Consider the following 23,768-nt stretch of genomic DNA (forward strand, 5'->3'; position numbering starts at 1 on the left):
CAAGCAGTGATTCTGCATTTATCCTAAAATCTTCACCACTAACCTCAATTGCAGGGCGTATGGAGGGCATTCTGGAATTTAAGAGAATTTGTATATGAGGAAATTTGGATATACTGCAAGCCAAAAACTAAATGCTCCCAAAAACATGGAAATAAAAGTTAGGCAAGCTAATTGCTGCCCAAACAAACCCTGTATGACTACTGAATGAGGAAGTTTCATGTTAGATTATCTTACTGAAAACTCTGAATCATAATGCTGCAAGTTACACAAAAACAAAGAGTAAAACATCGCGAAAAGAACAGCTGATCTAAACAAGACACAATTCATTCTTAATACCTTGCACATACAGTGGTCCATTCATGAACACTAGATTTCTAACCACAGCCCCAAAGCAGTCCTTAAGAAAATATGCCTTAAAAACACTGTAGCTGCTGTGATTTCCGATTTTTTGGGTTTTTTTTCCCAGATTCCAGCATTTGCAGTAGGTTTACTTTTAACCACTTTTATACATTCTTCTCCCCACCTCTGAAAAGGCTGTCTCCACCTCCCAATATCTGGTATGAGGAAATGCAAATACAAAGACTCGAAAAAATGAGTCTTTTTCTTTTGGAACAATGCAGATTACAGTGTGATAGAATAGAAGTGTTTAAAATTATTAAAGAATGCCACATGGTAGATATGCAGACCACTTCCAGGAGTTCAGGCATCTAGAATGCGAGGTCATGGTTACAAGTTTAAATGGAAGAGATTTAGTACAGAGAGCAAAATAAAGTTCTGAGAGAGACTTGTGAAACTGTGAAATTCATTTCCAGGGTTAGCGGTTGAGGCAGAAACTATGCCAAAATTCATGATTAAATTGGTTAGGTGGATGAAGGAAAGTGACTAAAAGGATATGGGAACAGGGTAGACAAGGAAGATTAGATATTTGCTCAGGTAGATGGTAAATGCTGACAGATTGAATGTCCTGCTTCCATGTTGTAATTTCGATGTACAATACAAATCTAACAGTCTTGAACCACGAGAAGTATTAAGTGATCCCAAACCTTCATCTGGGAGCACCTATCTCCCCAAACAGCGGGAGTGAAAGCATGAACTGGCATTTATACAGCAACATAAATCACATCTCCAGGACATCTCAAAGTGCTGCACATGGCTAAATAAAAATTCTACACAAGAACCTGCAGACAGCAAAGAATTAGATCTGTATCATTATGTTGGATAAGGAATGCTGGCTAGGAGAAGTACTCCCTGCTTCTCTAGGGCAATGAAATTGCTTATGTCCTCAAGAACAGGCAGGCCAGTCATTTGCTTATGTTGGCTTTTAATGGCAGAGAAAACGTGCTTTTGCTTACAGATCATTTTAGGCATATCTCTAAATTCTTGGAAATCATTGCCAAAGCAGTTAACTTTATAATTAATATTTTGTGATTTAAGTGTTTGTACAGATGCTGCTGTAGCTTGGGCCAGGGAACTTGGAGGCTTGTAATCTGTAACCAGAAATGACATTGAGCTGAACATTGAACACGGAGCATGGGGGAAAGGGAAAGAGAAAGAGATGGCAGTTGTCTGGGAGGAGTTTATGAATATGCTCTGCTCCATAAGCCTCACATCACTTTTTGCTCATCAGAGATACTGATGGGTTAAAAAAATTCTTGCAATGTACTTAAAATAGTTTATCAGTTATAGCACAATAAATTCATTATGGATTCCATTTTCATTTGATAAAAAACTGTAGAGGAAACACCAGGGCATCTAAAATAAAAGCAAAATACTGCAGATGCTGGAAATCTGAAATAAAAACAATAAATGCTGGAAATACTCAGCAGGTCTGGCAGCATCTGTGGAGAGAGAAGCAGAGTTAACGTTTCAAGTCAGTGACCCTTCTTCAGAACTGAAGCAGGGCACCTAACTTGAATCTGGGACTGTCCTTTTATTTTGCTAATATAATAAAATCTAGTTTCAGAGTCCAGTACTATACAAACTTCTCAGTGTTACTTATTTTCTCACCCACTTAACTCTCTAAAATCCTGTTTAGAAATGTAGACTCAGTGATGACATTATGATCCCTTTTAATCTCAGCATTTTCACTGGTCAGCCTGATGCTGACATTATGTCCATTTAGCATCAAACTGGTTCTGCACATTCAGTGGATTTGGTGGAAGCTCAAATGACTCGAGAAAAGTGGGTTCCTGCTGTCACTGGGTAGAAGATCAGATCCCTTAGATTTCCAAGTGTAGGGGAGACAGGGAAAAGGGTAATTTTAACCACCATTTGCACTCTAATTACATACAAGTTATAGCCAAATGAGTTTCACCTTAATAAAGAACCTAAATCTCAGGCTAATGCAAATAAGATTTAAGGACCAAAATAAAATATTTTTTCCCTTCAACCATTTAAATGGAGCAGTGCTCAAAATATTCCAAGGCTAATGAGCAACCTACACATTGTTAACGTTACAACAAAACAAACACTTGCACAAGTTAGAGGAAATACTAGAACTAGTAAAAATATCTATTTACAGATGCAGTATTATCTACCATCTTTTAACCATAGATCACAATTCAATGCTCGTACAAACACACAATTGCCCTGCAGGTCTTAATGCTTAAAAATAACAAGTGCAGCATTCAAATATTCAATATATACAAAGCTACGTGAGAATGTAAGCTGTGAGGAGAACACAAAGAGGCTTCAAAGAGCTATATACAGATTAAGTGAGTAGGCAACGAGGTGGCAAATGGAGTATAATGTGGGGAAATGTGAGGTTATTTACTTCTGTAGTAAGAATGGAAAAGCAGAATATTTTTTAAAAGGTGTGAAAACTTCTATACATTGATATTCAAGACACCTGGGTGTACTCGTACAAGGAACACAAGGGTAGCATGCAAGTACAGCAAGCAATTAGGAAGGCAAATGGCATTTTTGCCTTTATTGCAAGGGGATTGGAGTACAAGAATAAGAAAGTCTTACTAGAATTGTATAGGAGTTTGGTGAGATGACACCTGGAGTACTGTGCGCACCTTTGGTCTCTATGTTTAAGGATGGATATACTTGCATTGGAAACAGTACAGCAAATGTTCACTAGATTGGTTCCGAGGATGAGTGGGGTGTCCCATGATTTCAGGCTGAATAAATTGGGCCTATATTCTCTGGAGTTTAGAAGAGAGAGGTGATCTCATTGAAACATACAAGATTCTGAAGGGCTTGACAGGGTAGACACAAGGTTGTTTCACCTAGCTGGGGAATCTAGAACACTGGGGCACAGTCTCAGGATAAGGGGACAATCATTTAGGACTGAAATGAGGAGAAATTGCTTCACTCAGAAGGTTGTGAATCTTTGGAATAGTCTTCCCCAGAGGGTAGTGGATGCTCCATTGCTGAGTATATTTAAAGCTGGGGACAGATAGATTTTTGGTCTCTCAGGGAATCAAGGGATATGGGGAGTGGACAGGAAAGTGTAGTTCAGGCAGGTCAGCCATGATCATAATGAATAGCAGAGCAGGCTCAAGGGGCTGCATGGTCTGTTTCTGCTCCTATTTCTTGTGTTCTAATACTTCATATTCAAAGCTGGCAAGTCTTGTCAGTTTACGAAATTAAGCTGTAGTAACATGCAAGTGTTTTCTGATAAAGTTACTAGTAACAGTTAAACTAATAGCTTTTGTTTATGCTGCATAACATTAGAACTGACTTTCCAAATCATGTACAAATTGGTTTTGTAAACCTAAAAACAATTTTACTTTTATTACTATAGCCAAAGGGGGGCAGAGAAGGTAACGAATCAGGGGACAAAGAAAATGATCTTTAAACAAAAAAATCAGGAAGAAAATTCCAAGCACAGTTTTGAACAACCACTCAATTTTCAACAGGAAAATTTTCAGCAGGCTTTGACCCATAACTTTAGCAAGTTCCTGAACACACCTGTGCAGTCAAAGAAACATGCTGAAAGGAGGCCCTACAGTTAGGGAAGAGGGTGCAATCAAAAGGTGAGTCTCCTTGAGATTCTTCTAAACCCTCTTGTGGCTTGTTTTAGAGTTAAAAAAAAAACAAACGAGTGGGTAACTACCTTCTTTTATTCATTAGAGGGAATTAATTCCCATTGTGCACTGTTTAACACATTTGTATTAAATTACTACTGGCATTATTTTAACAGCTGTAAAGCCATTTCAAATGAACTGCTTTTCAACTTGTTGAAATGATTTGTGATCATGCATAGAGGCAGAGAAAAATAAACTCCCAATGATAGAACATAGAACATAACAGCGCAGTACAGGCCCTTCGGCCCTCGATGTTGCGCCGACCTGTGAAACCATCTGACCTAAACTATTCCATTTTCATCCATATGTCTATCCAATGACCACTTAAATGCCCTTAAAGTTGGCGAGTCTACTACTGTTGCAGGCAGGGCGTTCCACGCCCCTACTACTGAGTAAAGAAACTACCTCTGACATCTGTCCTATATCTATCACCCCTCAACTTAAAGCTATGTCCCCTCGTGTTTGCCATCACCATCCGAGGAAAAAGACTCTCACTATCCACCCTATCTAACCCTCTGATTATCTTATATGTCTCTATTAAGTCACCTCTCCTCCTCCTTCTCTCTAACGAAAACAACCTCAAGTCCCTCAGCCTTTCCTCGTAAGACCTTCCCTCCATACCAGGCAACATCCTAGTAAATCTCCTCTGCACCCTTTCCAAAGCTTCCACATCCGTCCTATAATGCGGTGACCAGAACTGCACGCAATACTCCAGGTGCGGCCGCACCAGAGTTTTGAACAGCTGCAGCATGACCTCGTGGCTCCGAAACTCGATCCCCCTACTAATAAAAGCTAACACACCATATGCCTTCTTATCAGCCCTATTAACCTGGGTGGCAACTTTCAGGGATTTATGTACCTGGACATCAAGATCTCTCTGCTCATCTACACTACCAAGAATCTTCCCATTAGCCCAGTACTCTGCATTCCTGTTACTCCTTCCAAAGTGAATCACCTCACACTTTTCCGCATTAAACTCCATTTGCCATCTCTCAGCCCAGCTCTGCAGCCTATCTATGTCCCTCTGTACCCTACAACATCCTTCGCACTATCCACAACTCCACCGACCTTCGTGTCATCCGCAAATTTACTAACCCACCCTTCTACACCCTCATCCAGGTCATTTATAAAAATGACAAACAGCAGTGGCCCCAAAACAGATCCTTGCGGTACACCACTAGTAACTAAACTCCAGGATGAACATTTGCCATCAACCACCACCCTCTGTCTTCTTTCAGCTAGCCAATTTCTGATCCAAAGCACTAAATCACCTTCAATCCCATACTTCCGTATTTTCTGCAATAGCCTACCGTGGGGAACCTTATCAAACGCCTTACTGAAATCCATATACACCACATCCACGGCTTTACCCTCATCCACCTGTTTGGTCACCTTCTCGAAAAACTCAATAAGGTTTGTGAGGCACGACCTACCCGTCACAAAACCGTGCTGACTATCGCTAATGAACTTATTCTTTTCAAGATGATTATAAATCCTGTCTCTTATAACCTTTTCCAACATTTTACCCACAACTGAAGTAAGGCTCACAGGTCTATAATTACCAGGGCTGTCTCTGCTCCCCTTCTTGAACAAGGGGACAACATTTGCTATCCTCCAGTCTTCCGGCACTATTCCTGTCGACAATGACGACATAAAGATCAAGGACAAAGGCTCTGCAACCTCCTCCTTGGCTTCCCAGAGAATCCTAGGATAAATCCCATCTGGCCCAGGGGACTTATCTATTTTCACACTTTCCAAAATTGCTAACACCTCCTCCTTGTGAACCTCAATCCCATCTAGCCTAGTAGTCTGAATCTCAGTATTCTCCTCGACAACATTTTCTTTCTCTACTGTAAATACTGACGAAAAATATTCATTTAACGCTTCCCCTATCTCCTCTGATTCCACACACAACTTCCCACTACTATCCTTGATTGGCCCTAATCTAACTGTAGTCATTCTTTTATTCCTGATATACCTATAGAAAGCCTTAGGGTTTTCCTTGATCCAATCGCCAATGACTTCTCGTGTCCTCTCCTCGCTCTTCTAAGCTCTCCCTTTAGATCCTTCCTGGCTAGCTTGTAACTCTCAAGCGCCCTAACTGATCCTTCACGTCTCATCCTAACATAAGCCGCCTTCTTCCTCTTGACAAGCGCTTCAACTTCTTTCGTAAACCACGGCTCCCTCGCTCGACAACTTCCTCCCTGCCTGACAGGTACATACTTATCAAGGACACGCAGTAGCTGCTCCTTGAATAAGCTCCACATTTCGATTGTGCCCATCCCCTGCAGTTTCCTTCCCCATCCTACGCATCCTAAATCTTGCCTAATCGCATCATAATTTCCTTTCCCCCAGCTATAATTCTTGCCCTGCGGTATATACCTGTCCCTGCCCATCACTAAGGTAAACCTAACCGAATTGTGATCACTATCACCAAAGTGCTCACCTACATCTAAATCTAACACCTGGCCGGGTTCATTACCCAGTACCAAATCCAATGTGGCATCGCCCCTGGTTGGCCTGTCTACATACTGTGTCAGAAAACCCTCCTGCACACACTGGACAAAAACTGACCCATCTATAGTACTCGAACTATAGTATTTCCATTCAATATTTGGAAAGTTAAAGTCCCCCATAACAACTACCCTGTTACTCTCGCTCCTGTTGAGAATCATCTTCGCTATCCTTTCCTCTACATCTCTGGAACTATTCGGAGGTCTATAGAAAACTCCCAACAGGGTGACCTCTCCTCTCCTGTTTCTAACCTCGGCCCATACTACCTCAGTAGACGAGTCCTCAAACGTCCTTTCTGCCACCGTAATACTCTCCTTGATTAACAATGCCACACCCCCCCCCCCCCCCCCCCTCTTTTACCATCTTCTCTGTTCTTACTGAAACATCTAAATCCCGGAACCTGCAACATCCATTCCTGTCCCTGCTCTTGATGCCTGCTCTGATGTCACGATCAGCTGCGTTCCCACTGGAGAATAAGTACAAATGCTTCTCAAATTTGACTTTACAGCTTCCTGAACCAAAGAATTTTTAAAAAATGAATATACCAACCGGAAAATTCCAGATTTTTTATAACCTTGATGCATGCTTCCATGACTAAGGTTTACCAAACGATCAACTATGTATTTTAAGTTTTGCAAAGGGGAGAAAGATCCAGATAGAGTTCCAAAGGCATTAAGAAACGCAAGAAGCTTTCTTATTGGTATGCAGTGCTCACAATTTTCGATTACATTTGTCCACTGGATGTGCATACCCACTGGTAAGGCCGCATTTACTGCCCATATCCAATTGTCCAGATGATGATGGTGGGCTTTTTCCTTGAACTATTGCTACCCTTGTGATGTTATTTCCACAATGCTATCAGATAGGGAATTCTAACCCAGCAACAATGATGGAACAAAATTATATGTTCAAGTTACGATGGCATGCAACTTGGAGGTAATGTGTTCCCACAACTTTGCTCATTTCTTGAAATTCATTCATGGGGATGTGGGCATCACTGGCAAGGCCAGGATTTACTGCCCATCCCTAATTGCCCTTGAGAAGGTGGTTGAGTGTCACTTTCTTGAACTGTTGCAGTCCATGTGGCAAAAGTGAAGCATTAATTTCAGCTGCCAGAAAGAGCTTGCATTTATATACTGTCTTATCACACCTCTTCCAAATGTCCCGAAGTACTTCAATGCATCATGCAGTTACTGCTTTGCGGTTAGACATGCAGGCATTTTGAGCAAAGGCTCACAAACTCTAATGGATTAACAGCATGCGTTGTGAGAGGAATGTTGATCAGGATACTGGGAACATTTCCAGCTCTTCTCCAAATTGTGCCATGAATCTTTATTTTTCACCTCAACGACAATATCCAAATGATATTTCAGTTTAATGCTTTATTCAAAAGATGGTACCTCTGATAATGCAGCACTACCACAGTGCATGAATGGGATTTGAACCCACAATCTCATGACTCGAGGTGAGGGTGCGAGGTGCTGAGCCATGCAGACATTTAGCAACTCCAAAGTTATTGCTGAGGAGCGCCTTGGGTTGATGCCATTCCTCTGCATAATAGTATTGTCACTAACAGCCAGCACTGAAACATCATATCTAATCCCAACTCTAAGACGATGATAAAGGGTTACATGCATGATAAAGAATAAAAAGCAACATGTGCTGGAATTTAGAAGAATGAGAAGTTATCTCACTGAAACATAAAATTCTTAAGGCAGTTGACAGGGTAGATGCTGGAAGAATGCTTCCTCTGGAACTAGGGGATCTCAGAATAAGGGCTCAGCCATTTAAGACTGAGATGGAGAGAAATTTCTTCAGTTAGAGGGTTGTGAACCTTTGGAATGCTTTATCCCAGAGAGCTGCTCAGTTACTGAGTACTCTCAATATAGAGATCTATAGATTTTTGGATATTATGGGAATCAAGGGACATGGGGATAATGCGGGAAGATGCAGTTGATGTAAGTCAGCTATGATATTGAATGGTGGAGCAGGCCCGAGGGGCCGTATGGCTTAGCCCAGCTCCTATTTCTTAAATTCTTGCGTAAAAAGAACTAAGCAATCCCACAATCAGCAGATTGGGTCAAAGCTTTGCAGACCTACCATATCCTGTTGTGCATGGCAGTGGACAATTAGGAAACTAATGAGAGGAGAAGGCTCCATGAACATCTCCATCCTCAATAATGCAGGAGCCCAGCGCTTGAGTGCAAAAATGCTGAAACGTTTGCAACCAATGCTCAGTTTGGGATCCGTTAGGACCACTCAGCTCCAGACTTCATTACAGCCTTGCTCCGAACCTAGACACAAGACTTAATTGCAGAGGTTCAATGAGAGTAGCTGCCCTTGACATCAAACAGCATTTAACAGAGTGTGGCACTAAGGAAACATAGAAAAACATAAGTCAAAGATATCTCCATAGGCTCAAGTCATATCTAGTACAAAAGAATATGGTTGTGGTTGTTTGAGGCCAATCATCTCAGCCCAGAACCTTGCTGCAGGAGTCCATCAGTGCAGTGTCCTGGGCCCAACCATCTTCCACTGCTTCACCAATGACCTTCCCTCCAACACAAGGTCAGAAGTGGGGGTATTTGCTGATGATTTGAGCTGAACACCGTACAATCATAATTCCTCAGATAATGAAACAGTCCATGCCCGCATGTAGCAAGACCTGGACAACATCAAGGCTCGGGCTGACAAGTGACAAGTAACACTTTTATCACACAAGTGCCAGGCAATGACAATCTCTAACAATAAAGAATCCAACCACCACCCTTCATATTCAATGGCATAACAATTGCAGAGTCCCCACCAACTTTCAGGGGTCATCACTAATCAGAAACTCAACTGGACTATCCACATAAATACCATATAAAGCTGTTTAAAGCCTGGGTATTCAGCAGCAAGTATTTCACCTACTAACTCCCCATCTACAAGGCACAAGAAATGTTCCCTCTAAACTGCACAATCGTGCAGTAATTCATAATGAAACCCACAGAGAAAACAGGCCAGGCACAACCAACATTCCCTTTAATGTGCACAGGAGTGGCCACACTGCAATATTAAAGGGACAGCACAGTGCAACAAACAAGCTGTGCATAATGAAGAAAAATTGGAGGGAACATTGGGCACAAATCATTAGTGCAACAGAATACTCTCCATTTGGTCGGATAGGTGTAGCTGAAACAATACTGAAGGAAGCCAGCACTGTTCAAGACAAAGCAGTATGTTCAGCACTTCATCCGCTAGTCTAAATGCCCAACTCCTCCATGTCCAGCGTACTGTGACTGCAATGTGTACCATTTATAGGATGTACTGCAGCAACTCAACAAGGCTTCTTCATCTGTAGCTCCCAAATCCACCACCTCCACCACCCAGGAGTAGAAGTGCAGCAGGTGCATGGGAACATCACCATCTCCAAGTCACATCCACCTTGACTTGGGATATATACCACTCTATTATCGCTGGGTCAAAATCCTGGAACTCCCTACATAACAGCTTTGTGGATAAAACTTTACTGCACAAACTGCAGCAGGTCAAGAAGACAGGCCACCATCACCTTCTCAAGGTAACTAAGACAAGTTAACACTCAAAAACATTCACAGCAAACAAACCAGCCCCACTCCCCCGTTCTTGGCAAAGCAGTAAAGGTTTAAAAACACAATTAATTGGAGTGGACTATACCTGGTGAAAAAGCTGGCAAGTGTGCCCAGTTTTTTGTATTTGGTCTCTTGTTCTGAAGGACTATCAGCTTGATTGTAGGTGTCTCTGGATGAATTTAGACTGATATCAGTAAACTGTGCCTCATCAGTTTCCAGATTTACAATTGCACTTGAGTCACTGGTGACCAGGCTATCTAGAATATCCTCATTGCTAACAGACAGGGTTGCGGACAGTTCTGTGCTCAGGCTTGAAATACTGCTTACAGATATATCATCAGCCTTTATTCCTCTGCTAGATGGACTGTAAAGCTTCACATTATCATAACCAGTTCGAGGAAATGTTGAAGATTTTCGCAATGCATTGTCAGTCTCAAGACGTATAGCTGGTGAGCATATGCCAGGTGGGAGACTACCTGAACCTTGTCCAAGTTTATCGTGTGCAAATCCAGTAGTCTGGGAAGAATCAGCATTGTTTGTTCTGACATTTAATACACCACAATGGATGGGTTCTGGATTTCCAATTTCTAATGTGGGAATGCCTGAGTCCTCAGAATTAAGGCTATTACTATCTTCATACCGAGAGCAGTGCAAATTGTGCTTGTATTTTGGTACAGATAAGGACCACATTGTCTTTACTTCACAGTTTTGAAAATTCACAACTTTACAACTATCGACACACTGTCCAGCAGGGGTCATGAAGTCCGTGCAAATTCTGTCCTCCAGTATCTTAGGTTGGTTGCTACACGTACCTAAAAAAAAAAGTTCAACATTTTGTAATAGAAAGCCAAATCTCAAGTACAAAAGAAATTCAGAAGGATCAAAAGCTACGCTAAAACAGTTCACAATTAACAACTCAGGTAACTCTAAAAACAAAGATTGTAAAAACAGATCATAACAAATTCAAAAAATATAACTATTGTAGCAAAACTGTTGGAGTCATTTGTTTGACATATTTCCTTCAGAGAATATATTAGCTATTCTGGCTGTGGTGACAGGACTGTTCATTGACATTTTTGAAAGCTATTAAAATGCAAGACGAAGAAAGAAAAAGCACAATTTTAAACAATTGGGCTGAGCAACATAGCATGTTAGCACATAATGGCGCACGTAATTTTGCCACAACGGCTGAGGTCCCGCTGCTGGGGCCGAAAGTGCAAGGCGACCCCACTTAGACGGGCAGCAGGAACCAGAGGGGCACCTTCCCGGTGGTGGCCAATTAATCAGAGGACTGGCAGCTCAGCTGGTGGCCGTTGCTGAGACTCCAATTACGAGGAGAAGGCGCCTCAATGGCCATGACACCCTCAAAGAGGAGTAGGTATTCTTGGGGGAAGCTGAGGGCAGGCAGTTCCCAGCGTTCGGGGAGGGGAGGGGTGTAGTCATGAGGAACAGGCAGTGCCTTTGCTGCCAGAGGTCTCTCCGGTGCCTTGGAGTGCCCAAAAGGAGACCTCCCTGGAGCCCTTTGGGTGACTGCTGGGTTCCACTGGATGGAGTCGGGTCCCCCTACCTCTGGCAAAATGCCCATGGAGGCACTTAAGTGGCTCAATTAGGCTCCAGAACGGCAGCTCATCCACCACCTTTCCTGCCACTGGCAAAATGGCATGACAACCAGATGACATCAGGCATGACCCCATGCCTTCCTGCGCCATTTTGCCAGCCTTCAAACCTCCCAACCTGCACCCAAAGGGCTGGTAATATTCAGCCCAATGTGTTAGTTCTTTCAAAACCAGCCCAGATTAATGGGACACAAGCATTTTCATATGATCATAATTATAAATGAAACAGGCTGGAAAAGTCTCAATGCAGTTCTTACTCAATGTGTCCCTAACAAAATTGTCAAAATTTAAGTGAGGTTGATAAAGGAACAGTGCGGGAAAACAAGAAAAATGACAGTAGTAAAATGAATACACCGGGCAGACTAAAGGAAAATGTGCTTTGCATCTGACCAAGCTATATCTAATGAAGGAAAGCTCAATTCTGAGACTGGGTGCCAATAGTAGAAAGGTGTTCTATGTCCCCGCAATGACACCCCTCACCTGTGACACAGTGGCGGAGTGGTTAGCACCGCAGCCTCACAGCTCCAGCGACCCGGGTTCAATTCTGGGTACTGCCTGTGTGGAGTTTACAAGTTCTCCCTGTGTCTGCGTGGGTTTCCTCCGGGTTCCTCCCACATGCCAAAGACTTGCAGGTTGATAGGTAAATTGGCCATTAGCAATTGCCCCTGGTATAGGTAGGTGGTAGGGAAATATAGGGACAGGTAGGGATGTGGCAGGAATATGGAATTAGTGTAGGATTAGTATAAATGGGTGGTTGATGGTCGGCACAGACTCGGTGGGCCGAAGGGCCTGTTTCAGTGCTGTATCTCTAAACTAAACTAAACTTCGATAAGCATGATAATGTGTCAAAAGCATTCTTTTTCAAAAGAGTTGATCTTAAACAGAGGACTGTTACCAATGTGATTTTTGTTCATGAGTGGCATAGAAATAACTCCGACTACTAGCTCTTGTTTATCAGTACCACCTCAACCACTGGAATTTTCATTCAATTTCAAAATGTCGCTAAACATCAAAAAATGCCGTTTTCTAAGCAGATTCTTTTACTACTCCAGGCTATTTCTCTTACCTTCTACTGGAGGCCTCAAGCTGCAAACTACTTCCTCCATTATCATATCTATCAATGAGGAAGTTAATCCTGTGACTATCATTTCCCATCCCTCCCAATAAGAACTGGACTTCAAGTACAAGGAACCACGCTGGCTTCAGGTTTTAAAAAGCTACTTTGCAACAGTCTTCACTGAGACTGCCCTTAGTTGCCATTAACTAAATATGCAAATGTCGAAGTGGATGTGGATATAATCTCAAAGAATAAGGGGGTCTCAAATTAGACAAGGCCAAGTTTTTTTTATTCATTTTCATGGAATGTGGGTGTCACTGGCAATGCCAGCATTTGTCGCTCATCCCTAATTGCCCTTGAGAAGGTGGTGGTGAGCCGTCCTCTTGAACTGCTGCAGTTCTTTGTGCAGCGGTTTTGTTCAACTGAATGGCTTGCCAGGCCATTTCAGAGGGCAGTTAAGAGTCAACCACATTGCTGTGGGTCTAAGACTGGGTGCCAATAGTAGAAAGGTGTTCGATGCCACTCATGAACAAAAATCATATTGGTAACAGTCCTCTGTTTAAGATAAACTCTTTTGAAAAAGAATGCTTTTGACACATTATCATGCTCATCGAGGTGAGGGGTGTCATTGCTGGAGACATAGAACACCTTTCTACTATTGGCACCCAATCTTAGAATTGAGCTTTCCTTCATTAGATATAGCTTGGTCAGATGCAAAGCACATGTAGGCCAGACCAAGCAAGGGTGGCAGATTCTCTTCCCTAAAGGACATTAGTGAACTGGTTGTGTTTTTATGCCAATCGATGGTGGTTTCAGGGTCACCATTACGGAGACTCGCTTTCAACTCCAGATTTTTTTTCATTAATTGAATTTAAATTCCACCAGCTGCCAGGTGGGATTTGAACCAGTGTCCCTAAAGTATTAGCCTGGGTCTCTGGATCCAGCGACATCACTACTATGCCGTCTTCCCCTCTTTGCTTATACACTGAACAGCTTAGTGGAGTCAGGACTGGCTTCCACAGACTGACAAGATGCTAATATTGCATCAATAATCAAAAATGGCAACAAGTCAGAACTGGGAAATTATTGGCCCATAAACTTGACCAGCGATAGGAAAGCTGCAAGAATGGATAATCTGAGATACTACCTTTGACCACCTGGAAAAAGGCGGGGTTATTAGAGAGACTCAATATAACTTCTGGAAGAGTAGATCATGTTCCACCACTCTAGTTAAACTTTTCTATCGAGATTACTAGCTTAGTGAATAAAGATAGTCCAGCTAACATAGTATACATGGTTTTTCAAAAAGCTTTTAAAAGGTTTCACATTGAAGGCTAATTTATAAGATAGAGTTCTGTAGAAAGATATGAAATTGGTTGTATTCTGCTTTTTGAAACACAAGTCTGATTCAAGCTGAAATCTTAGAATGATACAGCACAGAAGGCCATTTGATCCATTATGCATGTGCCAGCTCTTTGAAAGAGCTACCAATTAGTCCTACTCCACTGCACTTTCCTCACAGCCCTCCAAATGTTCCCTTTTCAAGCAGATTTGATTCTCTTGCGAAAGTTACATTGAATCTGCTTCCAGTACCCTTTCAGGCAATGCATTCTAGATTATAACCGGCTGAGTAAAAAAAAAAAAAATTCTCATTTCCCCCTGATGATTTTGCCAATGATTCAAAATTTATGTCCTCTGACTAATGATGCTCTTGCCAATGTAAAGAGTTTTGCCCCATCTACTTTATTTTATTTATTTAGAGATACAGCACTGAACAGGCCCTTCGGCCCACCAAGTCTGTGCCGACCAACAACCACCCATTTATACTAACCCTACAGTAATCCCATATTCCCTACCACCTACCGACACTAGGGGCAATTTACAACAGCCAATTTACCTATCAGCTGCAAGTCTTTGGTGGTGGGAGGAAACCGGAGCAACCGGCGAAAACCAGTGAGAACTTGCAAACTCCGCACAGGCAGTACCCAGAATCGAACCCGGGTCCCTGGAGCTGTGAGGTTGCGGTGCTAACCACTGCGCCACCCGGTGCTAACCACTGCCCCACTCTATCTAAACCCCCTCACAATTTTGAACATCGCTATTAGATCTCTCTTAACCTTCTTTGCTTGAAGGAGAACAGCCTCTGCTTCTATAATCTCCCCACATAACTGTTCCATCATCCGCTACCATTCTGATAAATCTCCTCTCCACCCTCGCCATGTTTTCTAAAGTGTGGCGTCCAGAATTGGACACATTATTCTTGCTGAAGTCTAACCAGTGAGTTATAAAGGTCCAGCTTAATTTTCTTGCTTTTACACTCTATGCCACTATTTATAATGGCAAGGATCCCAAATGCTATTTTTAAAGCTATTAACTTGTCCACATTCCAAGATTAGTGCATATGAATCCCCAGGTATCTGTTTCCACATTCCCTTTAAAAAGTAATCAATTAGTTAATACTGCCTTTCCTCATTGGTCCTTGCAAAATACATTACTTCACACTGTTGCATTAAAACTTCATTAGTCACGCATCTGCCCATTTCACCAGTCTATGTCCACGTGAATTCTGCTGCAATCCTTCTGATGGTTTCTTCATTTTCCAAGTTTTGAGCCATCTGCAAACTTTGAAATGATGCCCCCAATACCCGAGTCCATATCAATATACTTCAAGAGCAGTAATCCTAATACTAACCCCTGGCAGACACCACTACATACTTCCCTCCACTCCAAAAAAACAACCGTTCACTACTCTGCACCGCTTTCTGTCTCAGCCAATTTTGTATCTACGCAGCCACTGGCCCTTTCGTCCCATGCCCTTTAATTTTGCTTATTTTGTTATGGCCCTTTGAGATTCGTTATTGTGGCCCTTTGAAATTCGTTAACTGACAGAGGTTTTCAGAATAATCAATAAAGCTTTAAAAAGGAAACATTTCAATGACGAGGACATGACAAAGTATTTTTAAAAGTTCTATAATGAATTATGCTGACATCACTGATGAACAGTCAGACAGGAGATCTCCCCAGTGTTCGAGAGTACATTTATACAAATTTAGTCCAGTGCAAAGTGACTTTGGCTCCGCACCAACGCAAAACCTGCGCAGCGTAAATTGGGTGTTGAGATCTACAATAACTAAAGGAGAGCAAGGCTTGCTCTTTCAAGCATTTTATAACAATGTGGAAATTAATTTAAGTTCTTCAGACCAATTAGATTGCAGATTTGTCACTGCTGCTTTCATGTTTGCACCTAAATTTGCAAAGTAACAAATCCATGAACTAAAAGTTGATTGGGGTGAAAGAGGAACTGTCACTAGGTTGAGAAAAGGAAACGAGGTTTATCAGCATAAAAAACCACAACCTAACAGTTTCACTACTCTCACATACCACAGCAGAGACAACATGCCATTAGTTTAGTTTTCTCAGTACTCAAGTACTGAAACCACCTTCTCCACTTTGGATATCAAACCTTTTTTTTAAAAAATCATGAGGTTTATCTATAATTATGTTGATTCATCAGCCACATGAAAAGCCAGAAGAAAGGCTTTTAATGTATATTACACAGATTCAACAGCCACATCCCCCAAAAAAAGCCCAAATAACTATTTGGTCAAACACAAGTATCTTTTTTTGAACAGGGTGGAGGGAGCAGGGACGAGAGGGTCAACAGTTACAACTGAATGTCAACATTACACTCCAATGCTTCTCCTCCACTCCTGGAGCAATTAACTCACTGCTGGGATATGGGTCTATAGATGAAATGACAAGCACTTTCCATTACCTCAGCCAAGTCACCATTATACATGGATGAACCTTGACAGTGATTGTCAGGAGGCTATTCAACAGGATAGAGAAAGAAGACAGCCATAGCCAAAAGGAAGAAAAGGGAGTTGCATTTATCTAGCCCAACTTCAGGACATTCCAAAGCATTTTACAACCAATTAAGTACTTTTGCAAGGGTTACTGTTGCAATGTAGAAAACACGGCAACCAATTTACTCAAAGCGTGGTCCCAGAAACAGCAATGAGGTGCAGACAGGGCCTCTGTTTAATGTCCCATCTGAAAGATGGCTGACAGTGCAGTATTCCCTCAGTTATGCACTGGAGCATCAGCCTGGATTATGTGCTCAAGTCCCTGCAGTGGGGCATGGACGGATATCCTCCTGGCTCAGGAAGCGAGTGTGCTACCCACTGGTTGACATCTAACCACCCACACACACCCCACCCAACACACTTCCAGGTGAATGGCCAGATTGTGAGCAGAACTGAAACACAGCCTAGTTTCCCGACCTTCCAAATCTACTGAGGCCCTACCATTGCCTGGCTAACATCAATTTATTCAGGACAAACTAATATCAAACCTGGAATTCTTTAATCACTCTTCAGATATAGTCATGGTTTTTTTTTTTAAAAACAGGTCTTCTGACTTAAACAAATGTTTTTGGAACAGGTGAAAATGAACTATTCAGATTCTGTCAAGCGACTTACAATATGGTGTGCCGGAAAGGGGAACTCTATAAAAAGTTTCTTGGGCACTAGTTTGGGCAAGGAAGGAAGCAAAATGACTTCTATATTATGCAAAAGTGATGAAATGCATTGAAGAGCACAGTTTTAGACTTAGTTTTAGGAAATGAAGCTGGGCAGGTGGAAGGACTGGCAGTGGGAGAGCATTTTGGTGGCAGTGATCATAATTCAGTCAGTTTTAACATAATTATGCAAAAGGCCAAGGACAGAACAGGAGTTAGAGTTCTCAATTGGGGCAAGGCCAATTTTACTTAGCGAGGAGTGATTTAGCAAAATAAAAACAAGAAATACTGGAACCACTCAGCAGGTCTGGCAGCATCTGTGGAAAGAGAAGCAGAGTTAACGTTTCGGGTCCGAAGAAGGGTCACTGACCTGAAACGTTAACTCTGCTTCTCTTTTCACAGATGCTGCAGACCTGCTGAGTGGTTCCAGCATTTCTTGTTTTTATTTCAGATTTCCAGCATCCGCAGTATTTTGCTTTTATTAAGGTGCATACTAAATGTGTGGTAGAAAACAAAGGGTAATTGTTGACGGGTGTTTTTGTAACTGGAGGGCTTTTTCCAATGGCATTCCGCAGGGCTCAATACTGGGTCCCCCGCTTTTTGTGGTACATATCAACGATTTGGACATAAAGGTGGGGGGCATGAGCAAGAAGTGTGCAGACGACACAAAGATTGGCCGTGTGGTAGATAGCGAGGACAACAGCTGTAGGCTGAGGAAGATATCGATGGACTGTGGGCAGAAAAGTGGCAAATGGAATTCAACCTGGCAAAGTGTGAGGTGATGCATTTGGGGAGGTCAAACAAGGCAAAGGAATACACAATTAATGGGAAAATACACAAAGGTGTGGAGGAAGTGAGGACCTCGGAGTGAATGTCCACAGATCCCTGAAGGTAGCAGGTCGATAAGGTGGTTAAGAAAGCATATGGAATCCTTTCCTTTATTAACCGAGGTATAGAATAAAAGAGCAGGGAGGTTATGCTGGAACTGGATAAATCATTGGTTAGGCCACAACTGAGTACGGTGTGCTGCTCTAATCACCTCATTACAGAAAGGCTGTAATTGCACTAGAGGTTACAGAGGAGATTTACGAGGATGTTGCCGGGACCGAAAAATGCAGCTATGAGGAAAGATTGGATAGGCTGGGGTTGTTCTCCTTGAAACAGAGAAGGCTGAGGGGAGTTCTGATTGAAATGTACAAAATTGTAAGGGGACTGGATAGAGTGGAGGTGAAAGGTCTATTTACAGTAGCAGAGAGGTCATTGACTCGGGAGCATAGATTTAGTGATTAGTAGAAAGATTAGAGAGAGATGAGGAAATAAATTTTCACCAGGAGGGTGGTGGGGGTCTGGAACTCACTGCCTGAAAGAGTAGTAGAGGCAGAAACCCTCAACTCACTTAAAGAGAGTCTAGATATGCACCTCAAGTGCCTTACCCTGCAGGGCTATGGACCAGATGCTGGAAGGTGGGATTAGACACCATAGCTCACTTTTTGGCCGGCTCAAACACAATGTGGCCTCTTTCTGTGCCGTAAACTTTGTAGGATTCTATTCAATCTTTTCAGATTGCTATCAATTTATTAATGCAATGCTGCTTAAAATGTCGCTCGATAAGACATGCCTTTTGGGGGATATCGAGCAACATTTTAAGCAGCATTGCATTAATAAATTGATAGCAATGTGAAAAGATTGAATAGAATCCTACAAAGTTTACAAACATAAGACATGCCTTTTTGGGGATATGTTCTGTGAAACATTCCCTTTCACGACAAGAAAGCCAAGTATAAATTTTGTTGTGGCCTTGTGCATCAAGCAGAATCTGAGCAACTCAGGCCGCAAGGAAGTTTTCACGGCTTTCTTCCTTGCTTTTGCCCAATTCCCAAAGATCAGCCAAGGAGATGAAAGCGGGTAGGTGGGAGGAGACCAAAGGTGACTGAAGGGGGGGGGGGGGGGGGGGTGTGGAAAGAGAGAGAAGGGGGGGGGGGAAGAGAGAGAGAGAAGAGGGGGGGGGGGAAGAGAGAGAGAGAAGGGGGGGGGAAGAGAGAGAGAGAAGGGGGGGGGGAAGAGAGAGAGAGAAGGGGGGGGGGAAGAGAGAGAGAGAAGGGGGGGGAAGAGAGAGAGAAGGGGGGGGGAAGAGAGAGAGAAGGGGGGGGGAAGAGAGAGAGAAGGGGGGGGGAAGAGAGAGAGAAGGGGGGGGGGAAGAGAGAGAGAAGGGGGGGGAAGAGAGAGAGAAGGGGGGGGGGAAGAGAGAGAGAAGGGGGGGGGGAAGAGAGAGAGAAGGGGGGGAAGAGAGAGAGAAGGGGGGGGGAAGAGAGAGAGAAGGGGGGGGGGAAGAGAGAGAGAAGGGGGGGGGAAGAGAGAGAGAAGGGGGGGGGGAAAGAGAGAGAGAAGGGGGGGGGAAGAGAGAGAGAAGGGGGGGGGGAAGAGAGAGAGAAGGGGGGGGGAAGAGAGAGAGAAGGGGGGGGGAAGAGAGAGAGAAGGGGGGGGGAAGAGAGAGAGAAGGGGGGGGAAGAGAGAGAGAAGGGGGGGGGAAGAGAGAGAGAAGGGGGGGGGGAAGAGAGAGAGAAGGGGGGGGAAGAGAGAGAGAAGGGGGGGGGAAGAGAGAGAGAAGGGGGGGGGGAAGAGAGAGAGAAGGGGGGGGGAAGAGAGAGAGAAGGGGGGGGGAAGAGAGAGAGAAGGGGGGGGGAAGAGAGAGAGAAGGGGGGGGGAAGAGAGAGAGAAGGGGGGGGGAGAGAGAGAAGGGGGGGGAGAGAGAGAGAAGGGGGGGGGAAGAAGAGAGAGAAGGGGGGGGGAAGAGAGAGAGAAGGGGGGGGAAGAGCGAGAGAAGGGGGGGGAAAGAGAGAGAGAAGGGGGGGGGGAAGAGAGCAAGAGAAAGGGGGGGGGGAGGGAAGAGAGAGAAGGGGGGGGGGAAGAGAGAGAGAAGTGGGGGGAAGAGAGAGAAGAAGTGGGGGGGGGGGAAGAGAAGGTGAGAGAAGTGGGGGGGTGGGGAAGAGAAGTGGGGGGGGGTGGGGAGAGAAGTGGGGGGGGTGGGGAAGAGAAGTGGGGGGGTGGGGAAGAGAAGTCGGGGGGGTGGGGAAGAGAAGTGGGGGGGTGGGGAAGAGAAGTGGGGGGGTGGGGAAGAGAAGTGGGGGGGGTGGGAAGAGAAGTGGGGGGGGTGGGGAAGAGGAAGTGGGGGGGGGGGGTGGAAGAGAAGTGGGGGGGTGGGAAGAGAAGTGGGGGGGGTGGGGAAGAGAAGTGGGGGGGGTGGGGAAGAAGTGGGGGGGGTGGGGTAGAGAAGTGGGGGGGGGTGGGGAAGAGAAGTGGGGGGGGTGGGGAAGAGAAGTGGGGGGGTCGGGAGAGAGTGTGGGGGGGTGGGGAGAGAAGATGGGGGGGGGGGGGGTGGGAGAGAAGTGGGGGGGGTGGGGGAAGAGAGTGGGGGGGGTGGGGGAGAAGTGTGGGGGGGGTGGGGAAGAGAAGTGGGGGGGGTGGGGAAGAGAAGTGGGGGGGGTGGGGAAGTGAAGTGGGGGGGGTGGGGAAGTGAGGTGGGGGGGGTGGGGGGAGGGGGGGGTGGGGGGGGTGGGAGAAGTGGGGGGGGGGTGGGGTAGAGAAGTGGGGGGGGTGGGGAAGAGAAGTGGTGCGGGGGGGGTGGGGAAGAGCGTGGGGGGGGGTGGGGACGAGAAGTGGGGGGGGTGGGAAGAGAAGTGGGGGGGGTGGTGGGAAGAGAAGTGGGGGGGGGGTGGGGAAGAGAAGTGGGGGGGGGTGGGGAAGAGACGTGGGGGGGGGTGGGGAAGAGAAGTGGGGGGGGGGTGGGGAAGAGAAGTGGGGGGGGTGGGGAAGAGAAGTGGGGGGGGGTGGGGAAGAGAAGTGGGGGGGTGGGGAAGAGAAGTGGGGGGGGGTGGGGAAGAGAAGTGGGGGGGGGGAGTGGGGTGGGAGAGAAGTGGGGGGGGGTGGGGAAGAGAAGTGGGGGGGGGTGGGGAAGAGAAGTGGGGGGGGTGGGGAAGAGAAGTGGGGGGTGGGAAAGTGGGGGGGGGTGGGGAAGAGAAGTGGGGGGGGTGGGGAGAGAAGTGGGGGGGGTGGGGAAGAGAAGTGGGGGGGTGGGGAAGAGAAGTGGGGGGGGTGGGGAAGAGAAGTGGGGGGGGGGTGGGGAAGAGAAGTGGGGGGGGTGGGGAAGAGAAGTGGGGGGGGTGGGAAGAGAAGTGGGGGGGGTGGGGAAGAGAAGTGGGGGGGGTGGGGAAGAGAAGTGGGGGGGTGGGGAAGAGAAGGGGGGGGTGGGAAGAGAAGTGGGGGGGGTGGGGTAGAGAAGTGGGGGGGGTGGGGAAGAGAAGTGGGGGGGGTGGGGAAGAGAAGTGGGGGGGTGGGGAAGAGAAGTGGGGGGGTGGGGAAGAGGTGGGGGGGGTGGGGAAGAGAAGTGTGGGGGGTGGGGAAGAGAAGTGGGGGGGGGTGGGGAAGAGAAGTGGGGGGGGTGGGGAAGAGAAGTGGGGGGGGTGGGGAAGAGAAGTGGGGGGGGTGGGGAAGAGAAGTGGGGGGGGTGGGGAGAGAAGTGGGGGGGGTGGGGAAGAGAAGTGGGGGGGGTGGGGAAGAGAAGTGGGGGGGGTGGGAGAGAAGTGGGGGGGGTGGGGAAGAGAAGTGGGGGGGGTGGGAGAGAAGTGGGGGGGGTGGGGAAGAGAAGTGGGGGGGGGGGTGGGGAAGAGAAGTGGGGGGGTGGGGAAGAGAAGTGGGGGGGTGGGGAGAAAGTGGGGGGGGTGGGGAAGAGAAGTGGGGGGGGTGGGGAAGAGAAGTGGGGGGGGTGGGGAAGAGAAGTGGGGGGGGGTGGGGAAGAGTGGGGGGGGTGGGGAAGAGAAGTGGGGGGGGGGTGGGGAAGAGAAGTGGGGGGGGTGGGGAAGAGAAGTGGGGGGGGTGGGGAAGAGAAGTGGGGGGGGTGGGGAAGAGAAGTGGGGGGGGTGGGGAAGAGAAGTGGGGGGGGGTGGGAAGAGAAGTGGGGGGGGGTGGGGAAGAGAAGTGGGGGGGGGTGGGGAGAGAAGTGGGGGGGTGGGGGAAGGAGTGGGGGGGTGGGGAAGAGAAGTGGGGGGGGGTGGGGAAGAGAAGTGGTGGGGGGGTGGGGAAGAGAAGTGGGGGGGGTGGGGAAGAGAAGTGGGGGGGGGTGGGGAAGAGAAGTGGGGGGGGTGGGGTAGAGAAGGGGGGGGTGGGAAGAGAAGTGGGGGGGGTGGGGAAGAGAACGTGGGGGGGTGGTGAAGAGAAGTGGGGGGGGGGGGTTAAGAGAAGACGTGGGTGTCCTTAGCGCGAAGCCCGGCGCTCTCACCTGCCCGGTACTTGGCCGGGAGCCGGACCCTACGGGAGGAGGTCGAGCTCGGAATGGGGCCCATGGCATCCCTCGGGTCGTCATTTAAACGAGTACCGGGCGGATGGACTCGGTCCTGAGGCGCCGCTTATTTGCTCGGGTCCTGGCCCATCCTGGGACCGACCTTCCATGGGCCTCGAAACTCGGCTCAGGCGGCGGGCGCTCAGCTCCGAGCTGCTTTCCGGAACTTTCTTTCCTTTTTTGCCGATGCCGCCGCCATACTGAAAGCTGCTGACGTCACGCCGAAAGGCCAATTAATCGATCATGTTGGAGTCAGTCCGCCGATTCAGATCTGCAATCGAGAGCAGAGGCGTTGCCCCAGTGAGGATGAGTGCTGGCTGCGCATGCGCCAGTTCGGGTTGGAGAATTTGCAGCGCAAACTGGCTAAAAAAAGGCTTGTGCTAGTTTTTAAAAATTCTTTCATCGGATTAAAGTGTCAGCGGCATGGCCAGAATTTGTTGCCGATCCCTAATTGCCCTCTGAACAACTGAGTGGTCTGTTAGTCCATTTTCAGAGGGCGGTGCAGTGGTTCACACTGCAGCCTCACAGCTCCAGCGACCCGGGTTCAATTCTGGCTACTGCCTGTGTGGAGTTTGCAAGTTCTCCTTTGACTGTGTGGGTGCTCCGGTTTCCTCGTAGCCAAAGACTTGCAGGTTGATTGGTAAATTGGTCATTGTAAATTGTCCCTAGTGTAGGTAGGTAGTAGGGGAATATAGGGACAGGTGGGGATGTGGTAGGAATATGGGATTGGTGCAGGATTAGTATAAATGGGTGGTTGATGGTTGGCACAGATCCGGTGGGCCGAAGGGCCTGTTTCAGTGCTGTATCTCTAAATAAAATAAAATAAAAATTAAGAATCAACCACACTGCTGGTTGGAGTCACTTGTAGGCCAGACCAGGTAAGAACAGCAGATTTCATTCCATAAAGAGAATTAATGGAACTTAAATTCCACCAGCTGCTCTGATGGGATCTGAACCCATGTCCCCAGGGCATTAGCCTGAGCCTCTGGATTACTAGTCTAGTGACATTACCACAATGCCACTATCACCCCTCAGAGAATAACAGAATGGTTACAGCACAGAGGAAGTCATTCAGCTCATCATGACCGTGCCAATCCCTG

At 46.3% G+C, this 23,768-nt stretch overlaps 1 protein-coding gene across 2 annotated transcripts in view; it reads right to left on the bottom strand.

The window, feature by feature from the left end:
* Positions 1–22,906, bottom strand: part of tbc1d14 (TBC1 domain family, member 14) — a 120,872-nt gene extending 97,966 nt beyond the window's left edge. The window contains exons 1-2 of one of the 2 annotated variants that reach the window (XM_068044055.1): positions 22,772–22,906; positions 10,227–10,953 (exon numbers count right to left, since the gene is read on the bottom strand). In XM_068044055.1, coding sequence (XP_067900156.1) covers positions 10,227–10,953; positions 22,772–22,778 — 734 coding nt within the window. In that variant the 5' untranslated portion in view covers positions 22,779–22,906. Of the gene's footprint in view, positions 1–10,226; positions 10,954–22,608 lie in introns of both variants that reach the window. The other variant, XM_068044045.1, reaches the window with a different exon arrangement.
* Between the last annotated feature and the right edge of the window lie 862 nt (positions 22,907–23,768).

Source organism: Heterodontus francisci, chromosome 1 (assembly GCF_036365525.1).
Source record: "Heterodontus francisci isolate sHetFra1 chromosome 1, sHetFra1.hap1, whole genome shotgun sequence".
Classification (NCBI taxonomy): domain Eukaryota; kingdom Metazoa; phylum Chordata; class Chondrichthyes; order Heterodontiformes; family Heterodontidae; genus Heterodontus; species Heterodontus francisci.